General features: G+C 41.4%; 1 protein-coding gene across 2 annotated transcripts in view; it reads right to left on the bottom strand.

Annotated features, from left to right (window-relative positions):
* Window positions 1–24737, bottom strand: part of LOC139765299 (guanidinobutyrase-like) — a 140796-nt gene that overhangs the window by 70595 nt on the left and 45464 nt on the right. For both annotated transcript variants that reach the window (XM_071692685.1, XM_071692686.1), the window contains exon 3: window positions 6933–7119. In XM_071692685.1, the coding sequence (XP_071548786.1) occupies window positions 6933–7119 (187 nt within the window). The remainder of the gene's footprint in view (window positions 1–6932; window positions 7120–24737) is intronic.

Raw genomic sequence — 24737 nt, 5'->3', positions numbered from 1 at the left:
AGTGCTGTGGGGGTCTGCGGATTCCAACAAAGGTTAGTCTGCTTCAAGGGAGTGTGATGTCTCCATGACTTTTTAATCTCTTCACGGATATCATGGAGGGAGAAAAATTTTGAGACATTAGCATTCAGAGTCAGTCTATGGTATGTTAGGATCGGGTTGGGGGTATGGAGGGTGAATTGGTTGCTGTTTGCAGATGAAATAGCTCTTGTGGCAGACTTGTGACAGAAACTCCAAAAACAGCAATAGAAGTAATCGTAATAAGAACAATAAAAGTAGTGCTATAGTAGTGGCAATACAATTAGTTGTACTGATGGTCACAGTATAAACAGTAATTGCTGTAAAAGTAGTAGTAGTAGCAGTAGTGGTAGCATTTATTTATCTATTTATTTATTTTGCTTTGTCGCTGTCTCCCGCATTTGCGAGGTAGTGCAAGGAAACAGACGAAAGAAATGGCCCAACCCACCCCCATACACAATGTACACACACACACACGCCCACACACGCAAATATACATACCTATACATCTCAATGTACACATATATATAAACACACAGACACATACATATATACCCATGCACACAATTCACACTGTCTGCCCCTATTCATTCCCATCGCCACCTTGCCACACATGGAATACCATCCCCCTCCCCCCTAATGTGTGCGAGGTAGCACTAGGAAAAGACAACAAAGGCCCCATTCGTTCACACTCAGTCTCCAGCTGTCACGCAATAATGCCCGAAACCACAGCTCCCTTTCCACATCCAGGCCCCACACAACTTTCCATGGTTTACCCCAGACGCTTCACATGCCCTGATTCAATCCACTGACAGCACGTCAACCCAGGTATACCACATCGTTCCAATTCACTCTATTCCTTGCCCACCTTTCACCCTCCTGCATGTTCAGGCCCCGATCACACAAAATCTTTTTCACTCCATCTTTCCACCTCCAATTTGGTCTCCCACTTCTCCTCGTTCCCTCCACCTCCGACACATATATCCTCTTGGTCAATCTTTCCTCACTCATTCTCTCCATGTGCCCAAACCATTTCAAAACACCCTCTTCTGCTCTCTCAACCATGCTCTTTTTATTTCCACGCATCTCTCTTACCCTTACATTACTTACTCGATCAAACCACCTCACACCACACATTGTCCTCAAACATCTCATTTCCAGCACATCCACCCTCCTGCGCACAACTCTATCCATAGCCCACGCATCATAACCATAAATCATTGTTGGAACCACTATTCCCTCAAACATACCCATTTTTGCTTTCCGAGATAATGTTCTCGACTTCCACACGTTCTTCAAGGCTCCCAGGATTTTCGCCCCCTCCCCCACCCTATTATTCACTTCCGCTTCCATGGTTCCATCCGCTGCCAGATCCACTCCCAGATATCTAAAACACTTTACTTCCTCCAGTTTTGCTCCATTCAAACTTACCTCCCAATTGACTTGACCCTCAATCCTACTGTACCTAATAACCTTGCTCTTATTCACATTTACTCTTAACTTCCTTCTTTCACACACTTTACCAAACTCAGTCACCAGCTTCTGCAGTTTCTCACATGAATCAGACACCAGCGCTGTATCATCAGCGAACAACAACTGACTCACTTCCCAAGCTCTCTCATCCACAACAGACTTCATACTTGCCCCTCTTTCCAAAACTCTTGCATTCACCTCCCTAACAACCCCATCCATAAACAAATCAAACAACCATGGAGATATCATACACCCCTGCCGCAAACCTACATTCACTGAGAACCAATCACTTTCCTCTCCTCCTACATGTACACATGCCTCACATCCTCGATAAAAACTTTTCACTGCTTCTAACAACTTGCCTCCCACACCATATATTCTTAATACCTTCCACAGAGCATCTCTATCAACTCTATCATATGCCTTCTCCAGATCCATAAATGCTACATACAAATCCATTTGCTTTTCTAAGTATTTCTCACATACATTTTTCAAAGGAAACACCTGATCCACACATCCTCTACCACTTCTGAAACCACACTGCTCTTCCCCAATCTGATGCTCTGTACATGCCTTTGCCCTCTCAATCAATACCCTCCCATATAATTTACCAGGAATACTCAACAAACTTATACCTCTGTAATTTGAGCACTCACTCTTATCCCCTTTGCCTTTGTACAATGGCACTATGCACGCATTCCGCCAATCCTCAGGCACCTCACCATGAGTCATACATACATTAAATAGCCTTACCAACCAGTCAACAATACAGTCACCCCCTTTTTTAATAAATTCCACTGCAATACCATCCAAACCTGCTGCCTTGCCGGCTTTCATCTTCCGCAAAGCTTTTACTACCTCTTCTCTGTTTACCAAATCATTTTCCCTAACCCTCTCACTTTGCACACCACCTCGACCAAAACACCCTATATCTGCCACTCTATCATCAAACACATTCAACAAACCTTCAAAATACTCACTCCATCTCCTTCTCACATCACCACTACTTGTTATCACCTCCCCATTTGCGCCCTTCACTGAAGTTCCCATTTTCTCCCTTGTCTTACGCACTTTATTTACCTCCTTCCAGAACATCTTTTTATTCTCCCTAAAATTTAATGATACTCCCTCACCCCAACTCTCATTTGCCCTCTTTTTCACCTCTTGCACCTTTCTCTTGACCTCCTGTCTCTTTCTTTTATACATCTCCCACTCAACTGCATTTTTTCCCTGCAAAAATCGTCCAAATGCCTCTCTCTTCTCTTTCACTAATACTCTTACTTCTTCATCCCACCACTCACTACCCTTTCTAATCAACCCACCTCCCACTCTTCTCATGCCACAAGCATCTTTTGCGCAATCCATCACTGATTCCCTAAATACATCCCATTCCTCCCCCACTCCCCTTACTTCCATTGTTCTCACCTTTTTACATTCTGTACTCAGTCTCTCCTGGTACTTCCTCACACAAGTCTCCTTCCCAAGCTCACTTACTCTCACCACCCTCTTCACCCCAACATTCACTCTTCTTTTCTGAAAACCCATACAAATCTTCACCTTAGCCCCCACAAGATAATGATCAGACATTACTCCAGTGAAGAGGGTGGTGAGAATAAGTGAGCTTGAGAAGGAGACCTGTGTGAGGAAGTACCAGGAGAGACTGAGTACAGAATGGAAAAAGGTGAGAACAATGGAAGCAAGGGGAGTGGGGGAGGAATGGGATGTATTTAGGGAATCAGTGATGGATTGCGCAAAAGATGCTTGTGGCATGAGAAGAGTGGGAGGTGGGTTGATTAGAAAGGGTAGTGAGTGGTGGGATGAAGAAGTAAGAGTATTAGTGAAAGAGAAGAGAGAGGCATTTGGACGATTTTTGCAGGGAAAAAATGCAGTTGAGTGGGAGATGTATAAAAGAAAGAGACAGGAGGTCAAGAGAAAGGTGCAAGAGGTGAAAAAAAGGGCAAATGAGAGTTGGGGTGAGAGAGTATCATTAAATTTTAGGGAGAATAAAAAGATGTTCTGGAAGGAGGTAAATAAAGTGCATAAGACAAGGGAGAAAATGGGAACTTCAGTGAAGGGCGCAAATGGGGAGGTGATAACAAGTAGTGGTGATGTGAGAAGGAGATGGAGTGAGTATTTTGAAGGTTTGTTGAATGTGTTTGATGATAGAGTGGCAGATATAGGGTGTTTTGGTCGAGGTGGTGTGCAAAGTGAGAGGGTTAGGGAAAATGATTTGGTAAACAGAGAAGAGGTAGTGAAAGCTTTGCGGAAGATGAAAGCCGGCAAGGCAGCAGGTTTGGATGGTATTGCAGTGGAATTTATTAAAAAAGGGGGTGACTGTATTGTTGACTGGTTGGTAAGGTTATTTAATGTATGTATGACTCATGGTGAGGTGCCTGAGGATTGGCGGAATGCGTGCATAGTGCCATTGTACAAAGGCAAAGGGGATAAGAGTGAGTGCTCAAATTACAGAGGTATAAGTTTGTTGAGTATTCCTGGTAAATTATATGGGAGGGTATTGATTGAGAGGGTGAAGGCATGTACAGAGCATCAGATTGGGGAAGAGCAGTGTGGTTTCAGAAGTGGTAGAGGATGTGTGGATCAGGTGTTTCCTTTGAAGAATGTATGTGAGAAATACTTAGAAAAGCAAATGGATTTGTATGTAGCATTTATGAATCTGGAGAAGGCATATGATAGAGTTGATAGAGATGCTCTGTGGAAGGTATTAAGAATATATGGTGTGGGAGGAAAGTTGTTAGAAGCAGTGAAAAGTTTTTATCGAGGATGTAAGGCATGTGTACGTGTAGGAAGAGAGGAAAGTGATTGGTTCTCAGTGAATGTAGGTTTGCGGCAGGGGTGTGTGATGTCTCCATGGTTGTTTAATTTGTTTATGGATGGGGTTGTTAGGGAGGTAAATGCAAGAGTTTTGGAAAGAGGGGCAAGTATGAAGTCTGTTGGGGATGAGAGAGCTTGGGAAGTGAGTCAGTTGTTGTTCGCTGATGATACAGCGCTGGTGGCTGATTCATGTGAGAAACTGCAGAAGCTGGTGACTGAGTTTGGTAAAGTATGTGGAAGAAGAAAATTAAGAGTAAATGTGAATAAGAGCAAGGTTATTAGGTACAGTAGGGTTGAGGGTCAAGTAAATTGGGAGGTGAGTGTGAATGGAGAAAAACTGGAGGAAGTGAAGTGTTTTAGATATCTGGGAGTGGATCTGGCAGCGGAGGGAACCATGGAAGCGGAAGTGGATCATAGGGTGGGGGAGGGGGCGAAAATTCTGGGGGCCTTGAAGAATGTGTGGAAGTCGAGAACATTATCTCGGAAAGCAAAAATGGGTATGTTTGAAGGAATAGTGGTTCCAACAATGTTGTATGGTTGCGAGGCGTGGGCTATGGATAGAGTTGTGCGCAGGAGGATGGATGTGCTGGAAATGAGATGTTTGAGGACAATGTGTGGTGTGAGGTGGTTTGATCGAGTGAGTAACGTAAGGGTAAGAGAGATGTGTGGAAGTAAAAAGAGCGTGGTTCAGAGAGCAGAAGAGGGTGTTTTGAAGTGGTTTGGGCACATGGAGAGGATGAGTGAGGAAAGATTGACCAAGAGGATATATGTGTCGGAGGTGGAGGGAGCAAGGAGAAGAGGGAGACCAAATTGGAGGTGGAAAGATGGAGTGAAAAAGATTTTGTGTGATCGGGGCCTGAACATGCAGGAGGGTGAAAGGAGGGCAAGGAATAGAGTGAATTGGAACGATGTGGTATACCGGGGTTGACGTGCTGTCAGTGGATTGAATCAAGGCATGTGAAGCGTCTGGGGTAAACCATGGAAAGCTGAGACGGTATGTATATTTGCGTGTGTGGACGTGTGTATGTGCATGTGTGTGGGGGTGGGTTGGGCCATTTCTTTCGTCTGTTTCCTTGCGCTACCTTGCAAACGCGGGAGACAGCGACAAAGTATAAAAAAAAAAAAAAAAAAAAAAATCACTCCAGTTGCATCTCTCAGCACATTAACATCCAAAAGTCTCTCTTTCGCGTGCTTGTCAATTAACACGTAATCCAATAACGCTCTCTGGCCATCTCTCCTACTTACATACGTATACTTATGTATATCTCGCTTTTTAAACCAGGTATTCCCAATCACCAGTCCTTTTTCAGCACATAAATCTACAAGCTCTTCACCATTTCCATTTACAACACTGAACACCCCATGTATACCAATTATTCCCTTAACTGCCACATTACTCACCTTTGCGTTCCAATCACCCATCACTATAACCTGGTCTCGTGCATCAAAACCACTAACACACTCATTCAGCTGCTCCCAAAACACTTGCCTCTCATGATCTTTCTTCTCATGCCCAGGTGCATATGCACCAATAATCACCCATCTCTCTCCATCAACTTTCAGTTTTACCCATATTAATATAGAATTTACTTTCTTACATTCTATCACATACTCCCACAACTCCTGTTTCAGGAGTAGTGCTACTCCTTCCCTTGCTCTTGTCCTCTCACTAACCCCTGAATTTACTCCCAAAACATTCCCAAACCACTCTTCCCCTTTACCCTTGAGTTTCATTTCACTCAGAGCCAAAACATCCAGGTTCCTTTCCTCAAACATACTACCTATCTCTCCTTTTTTCACATCTTGGTTACATCCGTACACATTTAGACACCCCAGTCTGAGCCTTCGAGGAGGATGAGCACTCCCTGCGTGACTCCTTCTTCTATTTCCCATTTTAGAAAGTTAGTTAGCATTAGTAGTAATAATAGTGAAAGCAGTAGCAAATGAATTAATAATAACTGCAGCACCTAAAGTTGTTGCAGTAGCAGTACAAATAATTATTTGTAGACTTACGTTCCGTATAAAGCACACACCATACAAAATCTATCTTCCCAAGTGGATCCAATTGATTTCAAAATGATCAATCCTACTTTTGTTGCCTCGAGGGTTTGGCAAACATGAACAAGAGAAAATTTTCCTTATGATTATAGCAGCTCCACTTTATAGCTATACCCACTGAAAGATGAAATCAGTATAAAATTTACTGAGGAAAATGCAAAGAAATGTCTAACAATCAATATGTCACAATATTATGAAAGCTGGGTCACCAGTGTGAGGCCAGACTAATGGGTATTTCTCAAAATTCTTCATCCATGGTGTCATACTGTTCCACACAAGCATGGTCAGATACTTTCTTTACCATTTGTACATGCTTAAAATAAGTTACAAACTGAAGTGTCTGAGGGGAAAGTCATCATACATTAATGTATTCATGCCAAGGCATACCACTTGTACAGGGTGTATTGCAACTCCTGTAAAAGCTGGCACAGAACCCTTGCGTGGGTTGAGCCACAACATTCATACAAGTGTAGCGATATCACTGTTCATGTTATGCCTCATCCATTATGCAGGTTGAAGTATGAGACTAAAATTAGTGGAGCCACAATATTCACCTGTACAAATTTATCCAGACATCACCAACATCTGCTACATTGAGACTATTGAAGGGGTTAGCACCCGTGCCTTGATTAAAGGGTCGCAATGGGGATTCACAGCGCATCTGGCGGGGACCAAACCTCGAACCACTCCTGTTGGATGTACCACAGTCCAGCGGCACACCCACAAAGCATGCATCAAGACCTGTACAAGAAATTATACCATGAAACAAATTACACAAGATACAGGTATCAGCACCTAAAAATCATATCCTTCTAGTAAACAAACTGTGCCTGACCCAAACTATAGGAATCTAAGCCTGAAGGACACATCCTTGTGTGATAATAGCTACAGTTAACAAACAGTGCAGGTACCTTGAGGTGTAGGATACATACTTTGGTGACAAACTTTGACTGAGACTGACTTGTGTGACACACCCTTCTGTGGTACCTAATGTGACAGATTGAAGGCATCTATACCTGTAGGACACATTTTTTGAAAAAGTTCTTACTGACATAAACTGCAGGATTCAGACTTGTACCATGCATCTTTCTGTGACAGAAGTTGTCTTTGACATATACTTTAAGTGTCCAGATATATGGAACACATCCTTTTGTGACACGAGCTGCGACTGATACAGACTTCAGACATTCAGAACCTTTGGGCATATCACTGGGTGAAACAAGGTGTTGTGGATGCAGACTTCCATCATCTAGACCTGTTAGACACATTCTTCTATGATACACCAAATGTCTGGCACAGGAATAGCTAAGTCTACTTCTAAGAAACTGGCTGTCCTGTTAAAAGTTCTCTTCTGAACAGTTGCTCCATTTATACAAGGGATTAATTTATCCTTGTATGGAACAACTATCTACATTATCTATCACATTATTGGACACTTCTAGTATCCAGTATAATAGTTCACTACATGGGTACATGGAGATGGATCTTCTCTAAAATTGCTTACAGCCAATCCATGCATGTTACAAAAATTCTGAAACTCTCATAACATACCAAAACATTTACACTAATGAATGGAATAATGAAAAAAAAAGTAATGGTTAAAACTAAAAGAGTGCACAAATTTGGAAAAATTTCCAGATATTCTGCTTTTCTATCAACCTTCATATAACTCATTCAATTTCTGATTTCACCAATGTAAAAGAACAAAAAATTTCTTTTTCTATAACACTTATTAAGCTTGCTCATTCTTTTTACAGGAGGAAACACTAGCTGATTCCATTGAAAACTAAAATGCATGACTTCACATGGCCAAAATTATTTCTGTTTCTTTTTTGCTTTTTCTGCTTTTATGTGGAAGAGCAAAACCAATTATATACAGAATGGAGTTGACATCATTTGAAAAAATTAATCAGTTACCAAAATATGTATTCTCATGAACAGTGGTATGTGTCCCCACCCTTCAGGTTTGGACCTGTGGCTAGCATTTGGCTGCTGCTTCCCAATGCATCTATGTGGAGATATGTCTCTTGAGGAATGGCTGTTATGGTGCCTCCTTGTTTCCTTGAACAGCTAAGCTGTGGAATTCTCTTCCTTCTTTCACTCTTCCCCCTTCATATAATGTTTCTCCCTTTAAGTCAGGTCTACCAATGCTCACAGAGCCCTGAGTAATTCCTAATTTCTTTCTCTGACATTTTTCCTTTGCTCAAGGTGGCCTTGACTGGGGGCATGTTATTTGCCCATGCCATTAAAAGAATGAAAGAATGAAAAAAGTTATTTCGAGGAACATAATGATGATTACTATGATGTATTTGGGCACATGATGATGGGTAAGTGGTGGACACAGGTTCACACACTACTATACAATTAATTCTAAAAGAACATGGCTACTAAGGAAGCTTTTCTCTTTTAGATATTTTATGCAAAAACAGACCAAATGTAAATGAAATTATTAAGTACAATGCCACAATTGTAAAGTCTTTGCCAGTTGCTTGAGTACTAACCCTTTGATATCCACATTCTCCAAAATTGCACTAGATGTGAGCAAACATGCATAAATCTGATTACTAATAATGTGGGCATAGCAAGTCTGACAGTTCTATGGTTGATTCTGCTTCAAGCAAGGCTGAAATTATGAATATGATGCCCCTATGATCATCAGACACTTTACAGTGTAAACAGATTTTCAATTCAAGTGTTACATCACCTAGGCAATTTTCCTTATCATAAACAGTTTTCACAGAATCATAAGATGATGGTTTGCAAAAATGATTTATTTATATGTTTATTCATTATACTTTGTCGCTGTCTCCTGCATTTAGCGAGGTAGCGCAAGGAAACAGACGAAAGAATGAACCAATCCACCCACATACACATGTATATACATACACGTCCACACATGCACATATACATACCTATTCATCTCAACGTATACATATATATACACACACAGACATATACATATATACACATGTACATAACTTATACTGTCTGCCCTTATTCATTCCAGTGGCCACCCGGCCACACATGAAATAACAACCCCCTCCCCCCGCATGTGCGCGAGGTAGCGCTAGGAAAAGACAACAAAGGCCACATTCATTCACACTCAGTCTCTAGCTGTCATGTATAATGCACCAAAACCATAGCTCCCTTCCATATCCAGGCCCCACAGAACTGTCCATGGTTTACCCCAGACGCTTCACACGCCCTGGTTAAATCCATTGACAGCACATCGACCCCGGTATATCATATCGTTCCAATTCAATCTATTCCTTGCATGCCTTTCACCCTCCTGCAAGTTCAGGGCCCAATCACTCAAAATCTTTTTGACTCCATCTTTCCACCTCCAATTTGGTCTCCCACTTCTCCTCGTTCCCTCCACCTGTGACACATATATCCTCTTCGTCAATCTTTCCTCACTCATTCTCTCCATGTGATCAAACCATTTCAAAACACCCTCTTCTGCCCTCGAAACCACACTCTTTTTATTACCACACATCTCTCTTACCCTTTCATTACTTACTCGATCAAACCACCTCACACCAAATATTGTCCTCCATCATCTCATTTCGAGCACACCCACGCCTTTCACCCTCCTGCATGTTCAGGCCCCGATCACTCAAAATCTTTTCCACTCCATCTTTCCACCTCCAGTTTGGTCTCCCACTTCTCCTCGTTCCCTCCACCTCTGACACATATATCCTCTTGGTCAATCTTTCCTCACTCATTCTCTCCATGTGACCAAACCATTTCAAAACACCCTCTACTGCTCTCTCATCCACACTCTTTTTATTACCACACATCTCTCTTACCCTATTATCACTTACTCAATCAAACCACCTCACACCACACATTGTCCTCAAACATCTCATTTCCAGCACATCCACCCTCCTCTGCACAATTCTATTTATAGCCCACGCCTCGCAACCATATATCATTGTTGGAACCACTATTCCTTCAAACATACCCATTTTTGCTTTCCAAGATAACGTTCTCGGCTTCCACACATTCTTCAATGCTCCCAGAACTTTTGCCCCCTCCTCCACCCTATGATTCACTTCCGCTTCCATGGTTCCATCCACTGCCAAGTCCACTCCCAGACATCTAAACACTTCACTTCCTCCAGTTTTTCTCCATTCAAACTTACCTCCCAAATGACTTGTCCCTCAACCCTACTGTACCTAATAACCTTGCTCTTATTTACATTTACTCTCAGCTTTCTCTTTCACACACTTTACCAAACTCAGTCACCAGCTTCTGCAATTTCTCACCCAAATCAGCCACCAGTGCTGTATCATCAGCGAACAACAAATGACTCACTTCACAAGCTCTCTCATCCACAACAGACTGCATACTTGCCCCTCTTTCCAAAATTCTTGCATTTACCTCCCTAACAACCTCATCCATAAACAAATCAAACAACCATGGAGACATCACGCACCCCTGCCGCAAACCAACATTCACTGAGAACTAATCACTTTCCTCTCTTCCTACACGTACACATGCCTTACATCCTCAATAAAAACTTTTCACTGCTTCTAACAACTTGCCTCCCACACCATATATTCTTAATACCTTCCTCAGAGCATCTCTATCAACTCTGTCATATGCCTTTTCCAGATCCATAAATGCTACATACAAATCCATTTGCTTTTCTAAGTATTTCTCACATACATTCTTCAAAGCAAACACTTGATCCACACGTCCTCTACCACTTCTGAAACCACACTGTTCTTCCCCAATCTGATGCTCTGTACATGCCTTCACCCTGTCAATCAATACCCTCCCATATAACTTCCCAGGATTACTCAAGAAACTTATACCTCTGTAATTTGAGCACTCACTTTTATCCCCTTTGCCTTTGTACAATGGCACTATGCAACCATTCCTCCAATCCACAGGCACCTCACCATGAGTCATACATACATCAAATAATCTTACCAACCAGTCAACAATACAGTCACCCCCTTTTTTAATAAATTACGCAGCAATACCATCCAAACCTGCTGCTTTGCTGGCTTTCATCTTCCACAAAGCTTTCACTACGTCTTCTCTGTTTACCAAATCATTCTCCCCAACCCTCTCACTTTGCACACCACCTCGACCAAAACACCCTATATCTGCCACTCTATCATCAAACACATTCAACAAACCTTCAAAATACTCACTCCATCTCCTTCTCACATCACCACTACTTGTTATCACTTCCCCATTAGAGCCCTTCACCGATGTTCCCATTTGTTCCCTTGTCTTACGCACATTATTTACCTCCTTCCAAAACATCTTTTCATTATCCCTAAAATTTAATGACTCTCTCACCCCAACTCTTATTTGCCCTCTTTTTTGCCTCTTGCACCTTTCTCTTTACCTCCTGCCTCTTTCTTTTATATATCTCCCAGTCATTTGCATTATTTCCCAGCAAAAATCATCCAAATGCCTCTCTCTTACCTTTCACTAATGCTCTTACTTCATCCCACCACTCACTACCCTTTCTAATCTGCACACCTCCCACGCTTCTCAAGCCACAAGCATCTTTTGCAGAAGCCATCACTGCTTCCCTAAATACATCCCATTCCTCCCCCACTCCCCTTACGTCCTTTGTTCTCACCTTTTTCCATTCTGTACTCAGTCTCTCCTGGTACTTCCTCATATGAGTTGCCTTCCCAAGCTCACTTACTCCCACCACTCTCTTCACCCCATCATTCTCTCTTCTTTTCTGAAAACCTCTACAAATCTTCACATTCACCTCCACAAGATAATGATCAGACATCCCTCCAGTTGCACCTTTCGACACATTAACATCCAAAAGTCTCTCTTTTGCATGCCTATCAATTAATACATAATCCAATGATGCTCTCTGGCCATCTCTCCTACTTATATATGTATACTTATGTATATCTCTCCTTTTAAACCAGGTATTCCCAATCACCAGTCCTTTTTCAGCACATAAATCTACAAGCTCTTCACCATTTCCATTCACAACACTGAACACCCCATGTACACCAATTATTCCCTCAACTGCCACATCACTCACGGTTGCATTCAAATCACCCATCACTATTACCTGGTCTCGTGCATCAAAAGTAGTAACACACTCACTCAACTGCTCCCAAAACACTTGCCTCTCATGATCTTTCTCCTCATGTCCAGGTGCATATGCACCAATAATCATCCATCTCTCTCCATCCACTTTCAGTTTTACCCATAGCAATCAAGAGTTTACTTTCTTACACTCTATCACATACTCCCACCACTCCTGTTTCAGGAGTAGTGCTACTCCTTCCCTTGCTCTCGTCCTCTCACTAACCCGACTTTACTCCCAAGACATTCCCAAACCACTCTCCCCCTTTACCCTTGAGCTTCGTTTCACTCAGAGCCAAAACATCCAGGTTCCTTTCCTCAAACATACTACCTATCTCTCCTTTTTTCTCATTATTTATGCTATAGCTTTTCCTTGGGTCTTTCCTCATTTCAAACCCCAAGAAGTACTTGTATCATTTCTTTCCTAATAGAGTAAACTTGGTTACAAACTGATGTCCCTGAACAAATGCCATTGTATCTATGATCACACATCTTTTCATGTGATATGTTTTCCAGCATTACATACTTATAATCAATTTCCTTCAAAGCTATAAATGAATTAGCTTCATTTATCTTATGCACTGTATAGCCTACAGGGAGGTAATTATAAGGCTGAAAGTGATGATGGGTATGGTGTCTATGCATAATCAATAAAACTCCATTTGCAACAAGTTTCACATATCAGCTGCTGTTAACTTCCACAGGCATGATAGGTTATATAATACGAAGTGGTAACATATACTGAAAATGTGATCCATACCTAAAAAGGACTGAAACACTTGCAAATACAAAAATAAATTTGATATAGATTAACCACCATAACATTAATTCACAATCATATTGAATCTTTATTTGTGGGTTATATCTTAACACAAAAATTCAGACCTGCAAAGTATAGCAGATGATGTCAGTTCTAGCCCTCTTTTTCTTTGTTTTTGCAAGTTGGCTCTGTGTGGATTCCTGACTAGTGCCACAAGCTGTGATGGCACAGGCTGTAGGCATACACATCTGAAGAACATTCTTCTTTGACAAAAGATGTCTCAAAAAAACTGAATGAATCCACACCTCCAGGATGTATGCTACCATTACACAAGGTATGTTTGGCACTGAGAAAACAATGAACTACAAGAGGGAGGTGTTAAATTGGAATATAGTACAAGACTTTGCCGAGTTGGTTGCATCCCACAGTGAATACCATTACAAAATAAAGATTTATGACGTAACCTATTTCATACAGTGAATGACATTGCATGGACAAAACATGCTCAAGTCAAAGGCCATCTTGAGCAAAATAAAAAGTCAAAAGAAAACGAATAAATCAAATGGGCTCTGCAGATATTTGTATACCTGTTTCTTAAAGGTAGAATGATTATAAGTAGGGAAGAAAGGAAAATCAAAAGAGAAAGATGAATTCCAAGGCTTAGCTGTTCGAGGAAGAAGAATTTATCATAAAAATTAATCCTTGAATGGCTGGTCTCCACATAAAAATTGTGGGAAGCAGTAGCTATACATGTGCCTTACGTCCTCCTAGGCTTTGAGGCAAGGACATATGTAGACAGCTCACCACAGAAAGAGAGCAACACTATTGCAGGATACAAACAGGGATGACTGAAGTGAGTTGATATGAGAATCAATTAAAACGAAAACCTTGAAATATAATTTGGAATAACAGGAACTTCACTTTTTTTTTTTTTTTTTTGCTTTGTCACTGTCTCCCGCGTTTGCGAGGTAGCGCAAGGAAACAGACGATAGAAATGGCCCATCCCACCCCCATACACATGCCTTGATTCAATCCACTGACAGCACGTCAACCCCGGTATACCACATCGCTCCAATTCACTCTATTCTTTGCCCTCCTTTCACCCTCCTGCATGTTCAGGCCCCGATCACACAAAATCTTTTTCACTCCATCTTTCCACCTCCAATTTGGTCTCCCTCTTCTCCTCGTTCCCTCCACCTCCGACACATATATCCTCTTGGTCAATCTTTCCTCACTCATTCTCTCCATGTGACCAAACCATTTCAAAACACCCTCTTCTGCTCTCTCAACCACGCTCTTTTTATTTCCACACATCTCTCTTACCCTTACGTTACTTACTCGATCAAACCACCTCACACCACACATTGTCCTTAAACATCTCATTTCCAGCACATCCATCCTCCTGCGCACAACTCTATCCATAGCCCACGCCTCGCAACCATACAACATTGTTGGAACCACTATTCCTTCAAACATACCCATTTTTGCTTTCCGAGATAATGTTCTCGACTTCCACACATTCTTCAAGGCTCCCAGAATTTTCACCCCCTCCCCCACCCTATGATCCACTTCCGCTTCCATGGTTCCATCCGCTGCCAGATCCACTCCCAGATATCTAAAACACTTCACTTCCTCCAGTTTTTCTCCATTCAAACTCACCTCCCAATTGAATTGACCCTCAACCCTACTGTACCTAATAACCTTGCTCTTATTCACATTTACTCTTAACTTTCTTCTTTCACACACTTTACCAAACTCAGTCACCAGCTTCTGCAGTTTCTCACATGAATCAGCCACCAGCGCTGTATCATCAGCGAACAACAACTGACTCACTTCCCAAGCTCTCTCATCCCCAACAGACTTCATACTTGCCCCTCTTTCCAAAACTCTTGCATTCACCTCCCTAACAACCCCATCCATAAACAAATTAAACAACCATGGAGACATCACACACCCCTGCCGCAAACCTACATTCACTGAGAACCAATCACTTTCCTCTCTTCCTACACGTACACATGCCTTACCTCCTCGATAAAAACTTTTCACTGCTTCTAACAACTTGCCTCCCACACCATATATTCTTAATACCTTCCACAGAGCATCTCTATCAACTCTATCATATGCCTTCTCCAGATCCATAAATGCTACATACAAATCCATTTGCTTTTCTAGGTATTTCTCACATACATTCTTCAAAGCAAACACCTGATCCACACATCCTCTACCACTTCTGAAACCACACTGCTCTTCCCCAATCTGATGCTCTGTACATGCCTTCACCCTCTCAATCAATACCCTCCCATATAATTTGCCAGGAATACTCAACAAACTTATACCTCTGTAATTTGAGCACTCACTCACTCACTCACAGGAACTTCACATGGGAAGAAAAGGATTCACAATTTGCTAACCGAAAGGCAGTGTCATTTTGAAAAAAAAAGAATAAGCTAAAGATTATCATAATAGTGAAAAATTCTCTTCCTATGATCCTGACCACCTTTGACAAACTATATTGAGGTATAGTGAGGTATTGCCAGGAGCAAACAAAGTAAAGGCATTTATTGGTACTCATCTACTCTTTAGCTGTCATACATGATATACCAACACCAGAGTTCCCTATTCACAGCCAAGCTCTTTCTGTGGTATCTCCTGACCACTTCATATGCCCTGGTTCAGTCTATTAAGCACACAGTCCCAATTAACTCTATCACACTGATGCCTTACACCATATTGCATGTTCAGGCCCCATCTTTTCATCTCATCCTCATTCTCCTAGTTCTCTTTGTTCCCTCCACTTCTGATGTTCACCTCACTCATCCTCTTCATATGTCCACACCATTTCAGCACACCCCGCTCAACTTCCGAAAACATACTCCACTCACTACCACATCTCTTTCCCACAGTGTCATGCCTTACTTGACAAATCCTACACACACCACATATTATTGTCAAAGGACTACCATACTACCATACCATCAAACATACCTGTTTTTGCCCTAACAAACAGTGACCTCTCTTTCCACACACTCTTAAATGCACCCATGAACTTTGTCTACTTATCCTGTGGTTCATTTTATCTCCTCTAGATCCATTCACTGCCAAGTCCACTCCAGTATGAAAATCCCGTTTCCTCCTCATTCTTTCCATTTAAGCCAGATGCACATCCAGGATTTTTTTGGGAGGTTGGGTGGGGATTACTAACTTGTTGAAATAATAATGAAAAACTCAAAACGAAAGAGATATGTAAGAACGCATTAAATACGAGGAAAGTAAGCTCTTATTGAGAAATTTAGATGTTAAATTCAATAACCAGTATTAGTCAAATTCTCTTAAAACTGATTACAGCTGTTGCACAGAAATAAAGATATTATGAGACAGGAAACCATTTTCCAATGAAAACAAATTTGATATTCAAAAATATACAATAGCTAACAGCTATAATCAAGGGAGTTTAGATGATAAAACAAAATATCATGCTTTTGCAGATAAATAAGCAGATCAATGAAATATCAATATAAACTTGGAAAGTTTTGTGGGGCCTGGGTGTGGAAAGGGAGCTGTGGTTTTGGTGCATTATTCATGAGTTACATACTGAGTGTGAACGAATGCAGCTTTTGTTGTCTTTTCCTAGCGATACCTCATGCGAATGCAGGGGAAGGGAGTTGTCATTTCATGTGTGGCGGGGTGGCAATGGGAATAAATAAAGGCAGCAAGTATGAATTATGTATATGTGTATATTTGTATATGTCTGTGTATGTATATATATATGTATACATTGGAATGTATGGGTATGTATATGTGCGTGTGTGGACATGTATGTATACACATGTATATGTGGGTGGGTTGGGCCATTCTTTCGTCTGTTTCCTTGCGCTACCTTGCTAACATGGGAGACAGCGACAAAGTATGATAATAATAAAAATATAAACTTGTCAGTGTTTTAAGAGGGTGGTGAAATGGATAACGTCATTCCATTGGTAGCAAGTGAAAAAGACAAAAACAACTGAACAGACTACACATACATTTATCTTCCTTTTAATAGATGAAAAGTGTTGGCATAATAATGAAAATGTATAATTTGTCTTAATGATTGTGTATAGTGCAGTACTGTGCCCTGTACAGTGGGAGTGGGGGTGTATTTCTGATTCAAGTTCTCACTCAAACTGAAGTCTCTCTCTCCCTCATTGCCTTACTTTTATTCACATTAATTCTCAATTTCTTTCTATCATATACTCTCCATACTTGGACATCAGCCTCTGCTGTTTCTCATCTGAGTCTGTAATCACCACCAAGTCATCTGGAAACAGCAACAATCTCACCTTCCAAGCTCCCTAAACCCCTTACACTACACATCTGTTCTTCTTTTCAAAACCTTAATACTACCTGTCTCTCATCACCCTATTCATAAATGGATCAAACAACCATGATAACATCATACATGTCAGATGGAGACCCACCTTCACCTGGAACCACTCAGCCCCTTTTCTTACTCACACCCATGCCTTACTCTTGATAAAAACTCCTCACTGCTTCTAGTGGCTTTTCTTCCATAACCACACCATAAATTTGTAGCACCATCCACAAAGCAACTCTTTCAACCCTATTATGTGATTTCTTCAGATCTCTTATTAACATATAACCTTAATGGCCCTTTTTCAGGGATTCTGCAGCTTCAAGGCTGTGCCACAGTCAGCAGCAGAGAAAGGATGCGAGATATTCTTCACTGAGATTGAACTACAATGGTACAGCTTTCCAAAGTGGCAGTATCATAACCAATGAGATTCACAGGTGCTGCTACTGTTAATAGGCACAAAACTTGGAAAATATTTTGAATTTCAATATCTCAAGGGGATACTCTAGTTTTCTAGAGTATCTGTCTCACCTCACATTCTCATAATGACCTCATTACTACACTCTTAGGGGTGTAACTAAAGGGGGAGGCATTTCTTAACTCCATCAGGGAAACATTTTATATTCATACAAACATTTGAGGTAAGCTGGGATTTTTTTTTTAGTTTTTTGGACAATTTTGGAGCCTTTCTGGAAACACTGCACTGGAGTTGCCCTCTACCAGAGGCCTGTCAAGGGGAGGCACAAAAGGATAAGAAGCGGCACTAGAATCTACCAGTTATGCCAAAGAGTAAAAAAGACGAGCAATGAGGGTTATGGCTTTGAATGTATACTGAATGATGAGTGAGAGTAAATGGAAGGAGCTTGTGGAGAAGTTCAAGAGTTAAAGCTTCGTTGTTCTGGGAATTGGGAAAACCCACATCCTTGGGCAGGGTGTATCGAGTCAAAATGGAAATGATGAATGCAAGTTATAGGAGGGCATGGAAGGAGAGTAATATGAATGGAAATTATCAAGGAAGAGTGAAAGAAGGATGTACAATCCTGCTATTACCGAGAGTGTGGGAAGGTGTTACAGAGCATGGATGGAGTAGATCAAGAAAATTGTGGGTGAAAGACTGGAAATGTGAAATATGCATGAGTATGTGTATATACGCCTGTGAATATTGAATATAAAGACTGTATGAAGTAATGATGAAATGAAGAATTTGGAGAAATCTGTATGACTGTACAAATGGTTTTGAGAATGTGAGAAACATGGTTGTAATAAGTGATATGAATGCAAAAATAGAATGTGGTGAAATTGGTGTGATAGTTGGTAAATGGATCAGAAATGATGGAAGAGAAGAGCAAAAGGCTTTTATTGAATATGTGGCAATGGATGAAAGACTGAGAAAGGTTATGCTAGACACTAGAGTTGAGACAGGATTCTTTGGAGACTGACCATTTAACAGTTCTTGTGAGAATGAGGATCTAGGAGAAGTGGAGGTATGGAGTAAGGAAGAATGGAGAGGTAAAAGTGTTGGCATGCAAAAAGATAAATCAGAATAAATGCAGGGAAGAGAATGAAAGGAAAGGAACAGAAATTTTAGATGAAAATGCAGTGAATGTAAGGCTACAGTTATGTATGAATGAGGTGTTTAAATTGTGTAGAGAAATACTATTAAAGATTGTAGAATTAGCAGTTGAATACAAGGTCAGAAGATATATGAATAAAAAGGGCAATGCATAGTGGATGGAAGAGATTAAAGATGCCAAGAGAAGAGAAAGATACGTAACAGATTGCTGAAAAGGAATGTACCAGTGGAAGTTCAGCAAGTGAGGAGGGAAGAATATGAAATTTGCAAGGGGAATGTTAAGAAACTGATAGAGGAAAGCAGAGAAAGAGTAGATAAAGATTTTGGTAGAAAGTTGAGTGAAAGTTTTGGGAAAATAAGAAACTGCACTAGAGGGAGGTGATGATGGGAAGAGGTGGATGTCAGAGTAGAAATAATCTGAGAAGTAAGAAAGGGGAATTGCTGAATCAAAAGGAGGGATTGAAAAGATGTAGAGTATTTTCAAGAACCGATGAATGTGGAAGAAGGGAAGGCAGTAGTTGTGACATGCATAGGCATGAAGGATGGAAGGAAACAGATACAATTGCAAGGGCCTGTAGCAAAAAGAGAGGTAAGAAGGGGATAGGGGAGAAAGAATACTTCCCACGTATTCCCCACGTTTCATAGAAGGTAAATAAAGTGGGTGGGAGTGGAGTGTGGGGAAACCCTACCCTTCTCCTTGTATTCAAATTTCTAATGGAAACAGAAAAAGAAGTCAAGCGGGGAGTGCTCATCTTCCTTGAAGGCTCTGATTGGGGTCTAAATGTGTGTGGATGTAACCAAGATGAGAAAAAAGGAGAGATACGTAGTATGAGGAAATGAACCTGTATGTTTTGGCTCTGAGTGAAATGAAGCTCAAGGGTAAAGGGGAAGAGGGGTTTAGGAATATCTTGGGAGTAAAGTCAGGGGTTGGTGAGAGGACAAGAGCAAAGGAGGGAGTAGCACAACTCCTGAAGCAGGAGTTGTGGGAATATGTGATAGAGTGTAAGAAAGTAAACTCTACATTGATATGGGTAAAACTGAAAGAGGATAGAGAGAGATGGGTGATTATGGGTGCCTATGCACCTAGTCATGAGAAGAAAGATCATGAGAGGCAAGTGTTTTGGGAGCAGTTGAGTGAGTATGTTAGCAGGTTTGATGCACAAGAATGGGTTATAGTGATGGGTGATTTGAATGCAAAGGTGAGTAATGTGGCAGTTGAGAGTATAATTGGTGTACATGCGGTGTTCAGTGTTATATTGATATGGTGAAGAGCTAGTGGATTTGTGTGCTGAAAAAGGATTGGGAATACCTGTTTTAAAAAGATATGCATAAGTATATGTATGTGAGTAGGAGAGATGGCCAGAGAGCATTATTGGATTACGTGTTAATTGATAGGCATGTGAAAGAGAGACTTTTGGATGTTAACGTGCTGAGAGCGGCAGCTGGAGGGATGTCTGATCACTATCTTGTGGAGGTGAAGGTGAAGATTTGTAGAGGTTTTCAGAAGAGAAGTGAGAATGTTGGGGAGAAGAGAGTGGCGAGAGTAAGTGAGCTTGTAAAGGAGACTTGTGTGAGGAAGTAACAGGAGAGATTGAGTGCAGAATGGCAAAAGGAGAGAGCAAATGATGTAAGGGGAGTGGGGGAGGAATGGGATGTATTTAGGGAAGCAGTGATTGCTTGTGCAAAAGATGCATGTGGCATGAGAAAGGTGGGAGGTTAGACAGGGTAGTGAGTGGTGGTATGAAGAAGTAAGATTATTAGTGAAAGAGAAGAAAGAGGTGTATGAACGATTTTTGCAGGGAAGTAGTGCAAATGACTGAGAGATGTATAAAGGAAAGTAGCAAAAGATCAAGAGAAAGGTGCAAGAGGTGAAAGAGAGGGCAAATGAGAGTTGGGGTGAGAGAGTATCATTAAATTTTAGGGAGAATAAAAAGATGTTTGGAAAGAGGTAAATAAAGTGCATAAGACAAGAGAACAAATGGGAACATCGGTGAAGGGGGCAAATGGGGAGGTAATAGCGAGTAATGATGAAGTGAGAAGGAGATGGAATGAGTAATTTGAAGGTTTGTTGAATGTGTTTGATGACAGAGTGGTAGATATAGGGTGTTTTGGTCGGGGTGGTGTGCAAAGTGAGAGGGTCAGGGAGAATGGTTTGGTAAATGGAGAAGAGGTAGTGAAAGCTTTGAAGAAGAGGAAAGCTGGCGAGGCAGCGGGTTTGGATTGTATTGCAGTGCAATTTATTAGAAGAGGGGGTGACTGTGTTGTTGATTGATTGTTAAGGATATTCCATGTATGTATGAATCATGGTGAAGTGCCTGAGGATTGGCAGAATGCATGCATAGTGCCACTGGACAAAGGCAAAGGGGATAAAGGTGAATGCTCAAATTACAGAAGCATAAGTTTTTTGAGTATTCCAGGGAAATTATATGAGAGGGTATTGATTGAGAGGGTAACGACATGTACAGTGCATCAGACTGGGGAAGAGCAGTGTGGTTTCAGAAGTGGTAGAGGATGTGTGGATAAGGTGTTTGCTTTAAAGAATGTGTGTTAGAAATACTTAGAAAACGGATGGATTTGTATATTGCATCTATGGATCTGGAGAAGGAATATGATAGGGTTGATAGAGATGCTTTGTGGGAGGTATTAAGAGTATATGGTACATGAGGTAAGTTGCTAGAAGCAGTGAAAAGTTTTTCTAAGGATGTAAGGTATGTGTACGAGTAGGATGAGAGGAAAGTGACTGATTCCCAGTGGATGTCGGTTTGTGGCAGGGATGTGTGATGTCTCCATGGTTGTTCAATTTGTTTATGGATGGGGTAGTTAGGTAGGTAAATGCAAGAGTTTTTGAGAGAGGGGAAATATGCAGTCTGTTGTGGATGAGAGGGCTTGGGAAGTGAGTCAGTTGTTGTTCGCTGATGAGACAGCACTAGTGGCTGATTCAGGTGAGAAACTGCAGAAGTTGGTAACTGAGTTTGGTAAAGTGTGTGAAAGAAGAAAGTTTTGAGAAAATGTGAATAAGAGGAAGGTTATTTGGTTCAGTATGGTTGAGACAAGTTAATTTGGAGGTAAGTTTGAATGGAGAAAAACTGGAGGAAGAAGCGTTTTAGATATCTGGGAGTGGACTTAGCAGCAGATGGAACCATGGAAGTGTACATGAGTTACAGGGTGGGGGAGGGGGCCAAGATTTTGGGAGCACTAAAGAATGTGTGGAAGGCGAGAACATTATCTCGAAGAGCAAAAATGGGTATTTTTGAAGCAATAGTGGTTCCAATGATGTTATATGGTTGCAACGCATGGGCTATAAATAGGGTTGTGCAGAGGAGGGTGGATGTTTTGGAATTGAAATGTTTGAGGACAATGTGTAGTGTGAGGTGGTTTGATCGAGAAAGTGATGAAAGGGTAAGAGAGATGTGTGGCAATAAAAAGAGTGTGGTTGAGAAAGCAGAAGAGGGTGTGTTGAAATGGTTTGGACACATGGAGAGAATGGGTGAAGAAAGACTGACGAAGAGGATATATGTGTCAGAGGTTGAGGGAATGAGAAGCAGGAGACCAAATTGGAGGTGGAAGGCTGGAGTGGAAAAGATTTTGAGTGATTGGGGCCTAAACACGTACGAGGGTGAAAGGTGTGCAAGGAATAGAGTAAACTGGAACGATGTGGCATACTGGGGTCGACCTGCTGTCAATGGATTAAACCAGAGCATGTGAAACATCTGGGGTAAACCATGGAAAGGTCTGCGGGGCCTGGATGTGGAAAGGGAGCTGTGGTTTCGGTGCATTACACATGACTGCTAGAGACTGAGTGTGAATGAATGTGGCCTTATTTGTCTTTTCCTGGCACTACCTCGCTGGGTGTGTGTGTGTAGTGTGTGTGTGTGTGTGTGTGTGTGTGTGTGTGTGTGTGTGTAGTGTGTGTGTAGTGTGTGTGTGTGTGTGTGTGTGTGTGTGTGTGTGTGTGTGTGTGTGTGTGTGTGTGTGTGAGTGTGTGCTATTTCATGTGTGTCAGGGTGGTGGTGGGAATGGATGAAGGTAGCAAGTATGAATATGTACAAGTGTATACATGTATATGTCTTTGTATGTATATGTATGAATACATTGAAATGTATATGTATGTATATTTGTAAGTGTGGGCGTTTATGTATATACATGTGTATATGGGTGGGTTGGGCCATTCCTTGTCTGTTTCCTTGCACTACCTCGCTAATGCAGGAGACGGCAATTAAGTATAATAAAAAATATGATAAAAGAATAAAAGAAACTGCACTAGATGGAGGTGATAATGGGGAGAGGTGGATGTCAGAGTGGAAATAAAGTGAGAAGTAAGGAAGGGGAATTGCTGAATCAAAAGGAGGGAATGAAAAGATGTATAATATTTTCAAATATCGATGAATGTGGGAGAAGGGAAGGCAGTAGTTGACACATGCATGGGCATGGAGGATGGAAGGAAAAGGATACAATTGCAAGGGCCTATAGCAAAAAGGGAGGTAAGAAGGGCAATAATGATGCCGAAGGTATGAAAGGCACCTGGATTAGATGGGATTACAGCTGAAATGCTAAAGTATGGAGGAGAAAGTGTGACAGAGTGGATGCATCTGATATATAAAAGAAAGTTGTGCCTGAGGATGGGGTGAAAGCTATTACTGTTCCTTTATTTCAAGGAAAAGGTGCAAAGAATTTATGTAGCAATTATAGGGGAATAGGTATGTTAAGTATACCAGGAAAATTGTATGCAGGAGTGTTGACTGATAGCGATGGAAGTGATTGAATTTAGAATAAGTGAGAAGCAAGGGGACTTGGGATAGGTAGGTGATGTGTGGATCATATTTTTTGGAGACAATGAACATGGAAAAGTATTAAGCAAAAAGTAAGAAGGTGTATGCATCTTTTATGGATTTGAACAGTATTATTATCATTATTATTTTGCTTTGTCGCTGTCTCCCGCGTTTGCGAGGTAGCGCAAGGAAACAGACGAAAGAAATGGCCCAACCCACCCCCATACACAATGTATATACATACACGTCCACACACGCAAATATACATACCTATACATCTCAATGTACACATATATATACACACACAGACACATACATATATACCCATGCACACAATTCACACTGTCTGCCTTTATTCATTCCCATCGCCACCTCGCCACACATGGAATACCATCCCCCTCCCCCCTCATGTGTGCGAGGTAGCACTAGGAAAAGACAACAAAGGCCCCATTCATTCACACTCAGTCTCTAGCTGTCATGCAATAATGCCCGAAACCACAGCTCCCTTTCCACATCCAGGCCCCACACAACTTTCCATGGTTTACCCCAGACGCTTCACATGCCCTGATTCAATCCACTGACAGCACGTCAACCCCGGTATACCACATTGATCCAATTCACTCTATTCCTTGCCCGCCTTTCATCCTCCTGCATGTTCAGGCCCCGATCACACAAAATCTTTTTCACTCCATCTTTCCACCTCCAATTTGGTCTCCCACTTCTCCTCGTTCCCTCCACCTCCGACACATATATCCTCTTGGTCAATCTTTCCTCACTCATTCTCTCCATGTGCCCAAACCATTTCAAAACACCCTCTTCTGCTCTCTC

Source organism: Panulirus ornatus, chromosome 53, assembly GCF_036320965.1.
Source record: "Panulirus ornatus isolate Po-2019 chromosome 53, ASM3632096v1, whole genome shotgun sequence".
NCBI lineage: Eukaryota > Metazoa > Arthropoda > Malacostraca > Decapoda > Palinuridae > Panulirus > Panulirus ornatus.
This window is presented reverse-complemented; position numbering and strand designations above follow the sequence as displayed.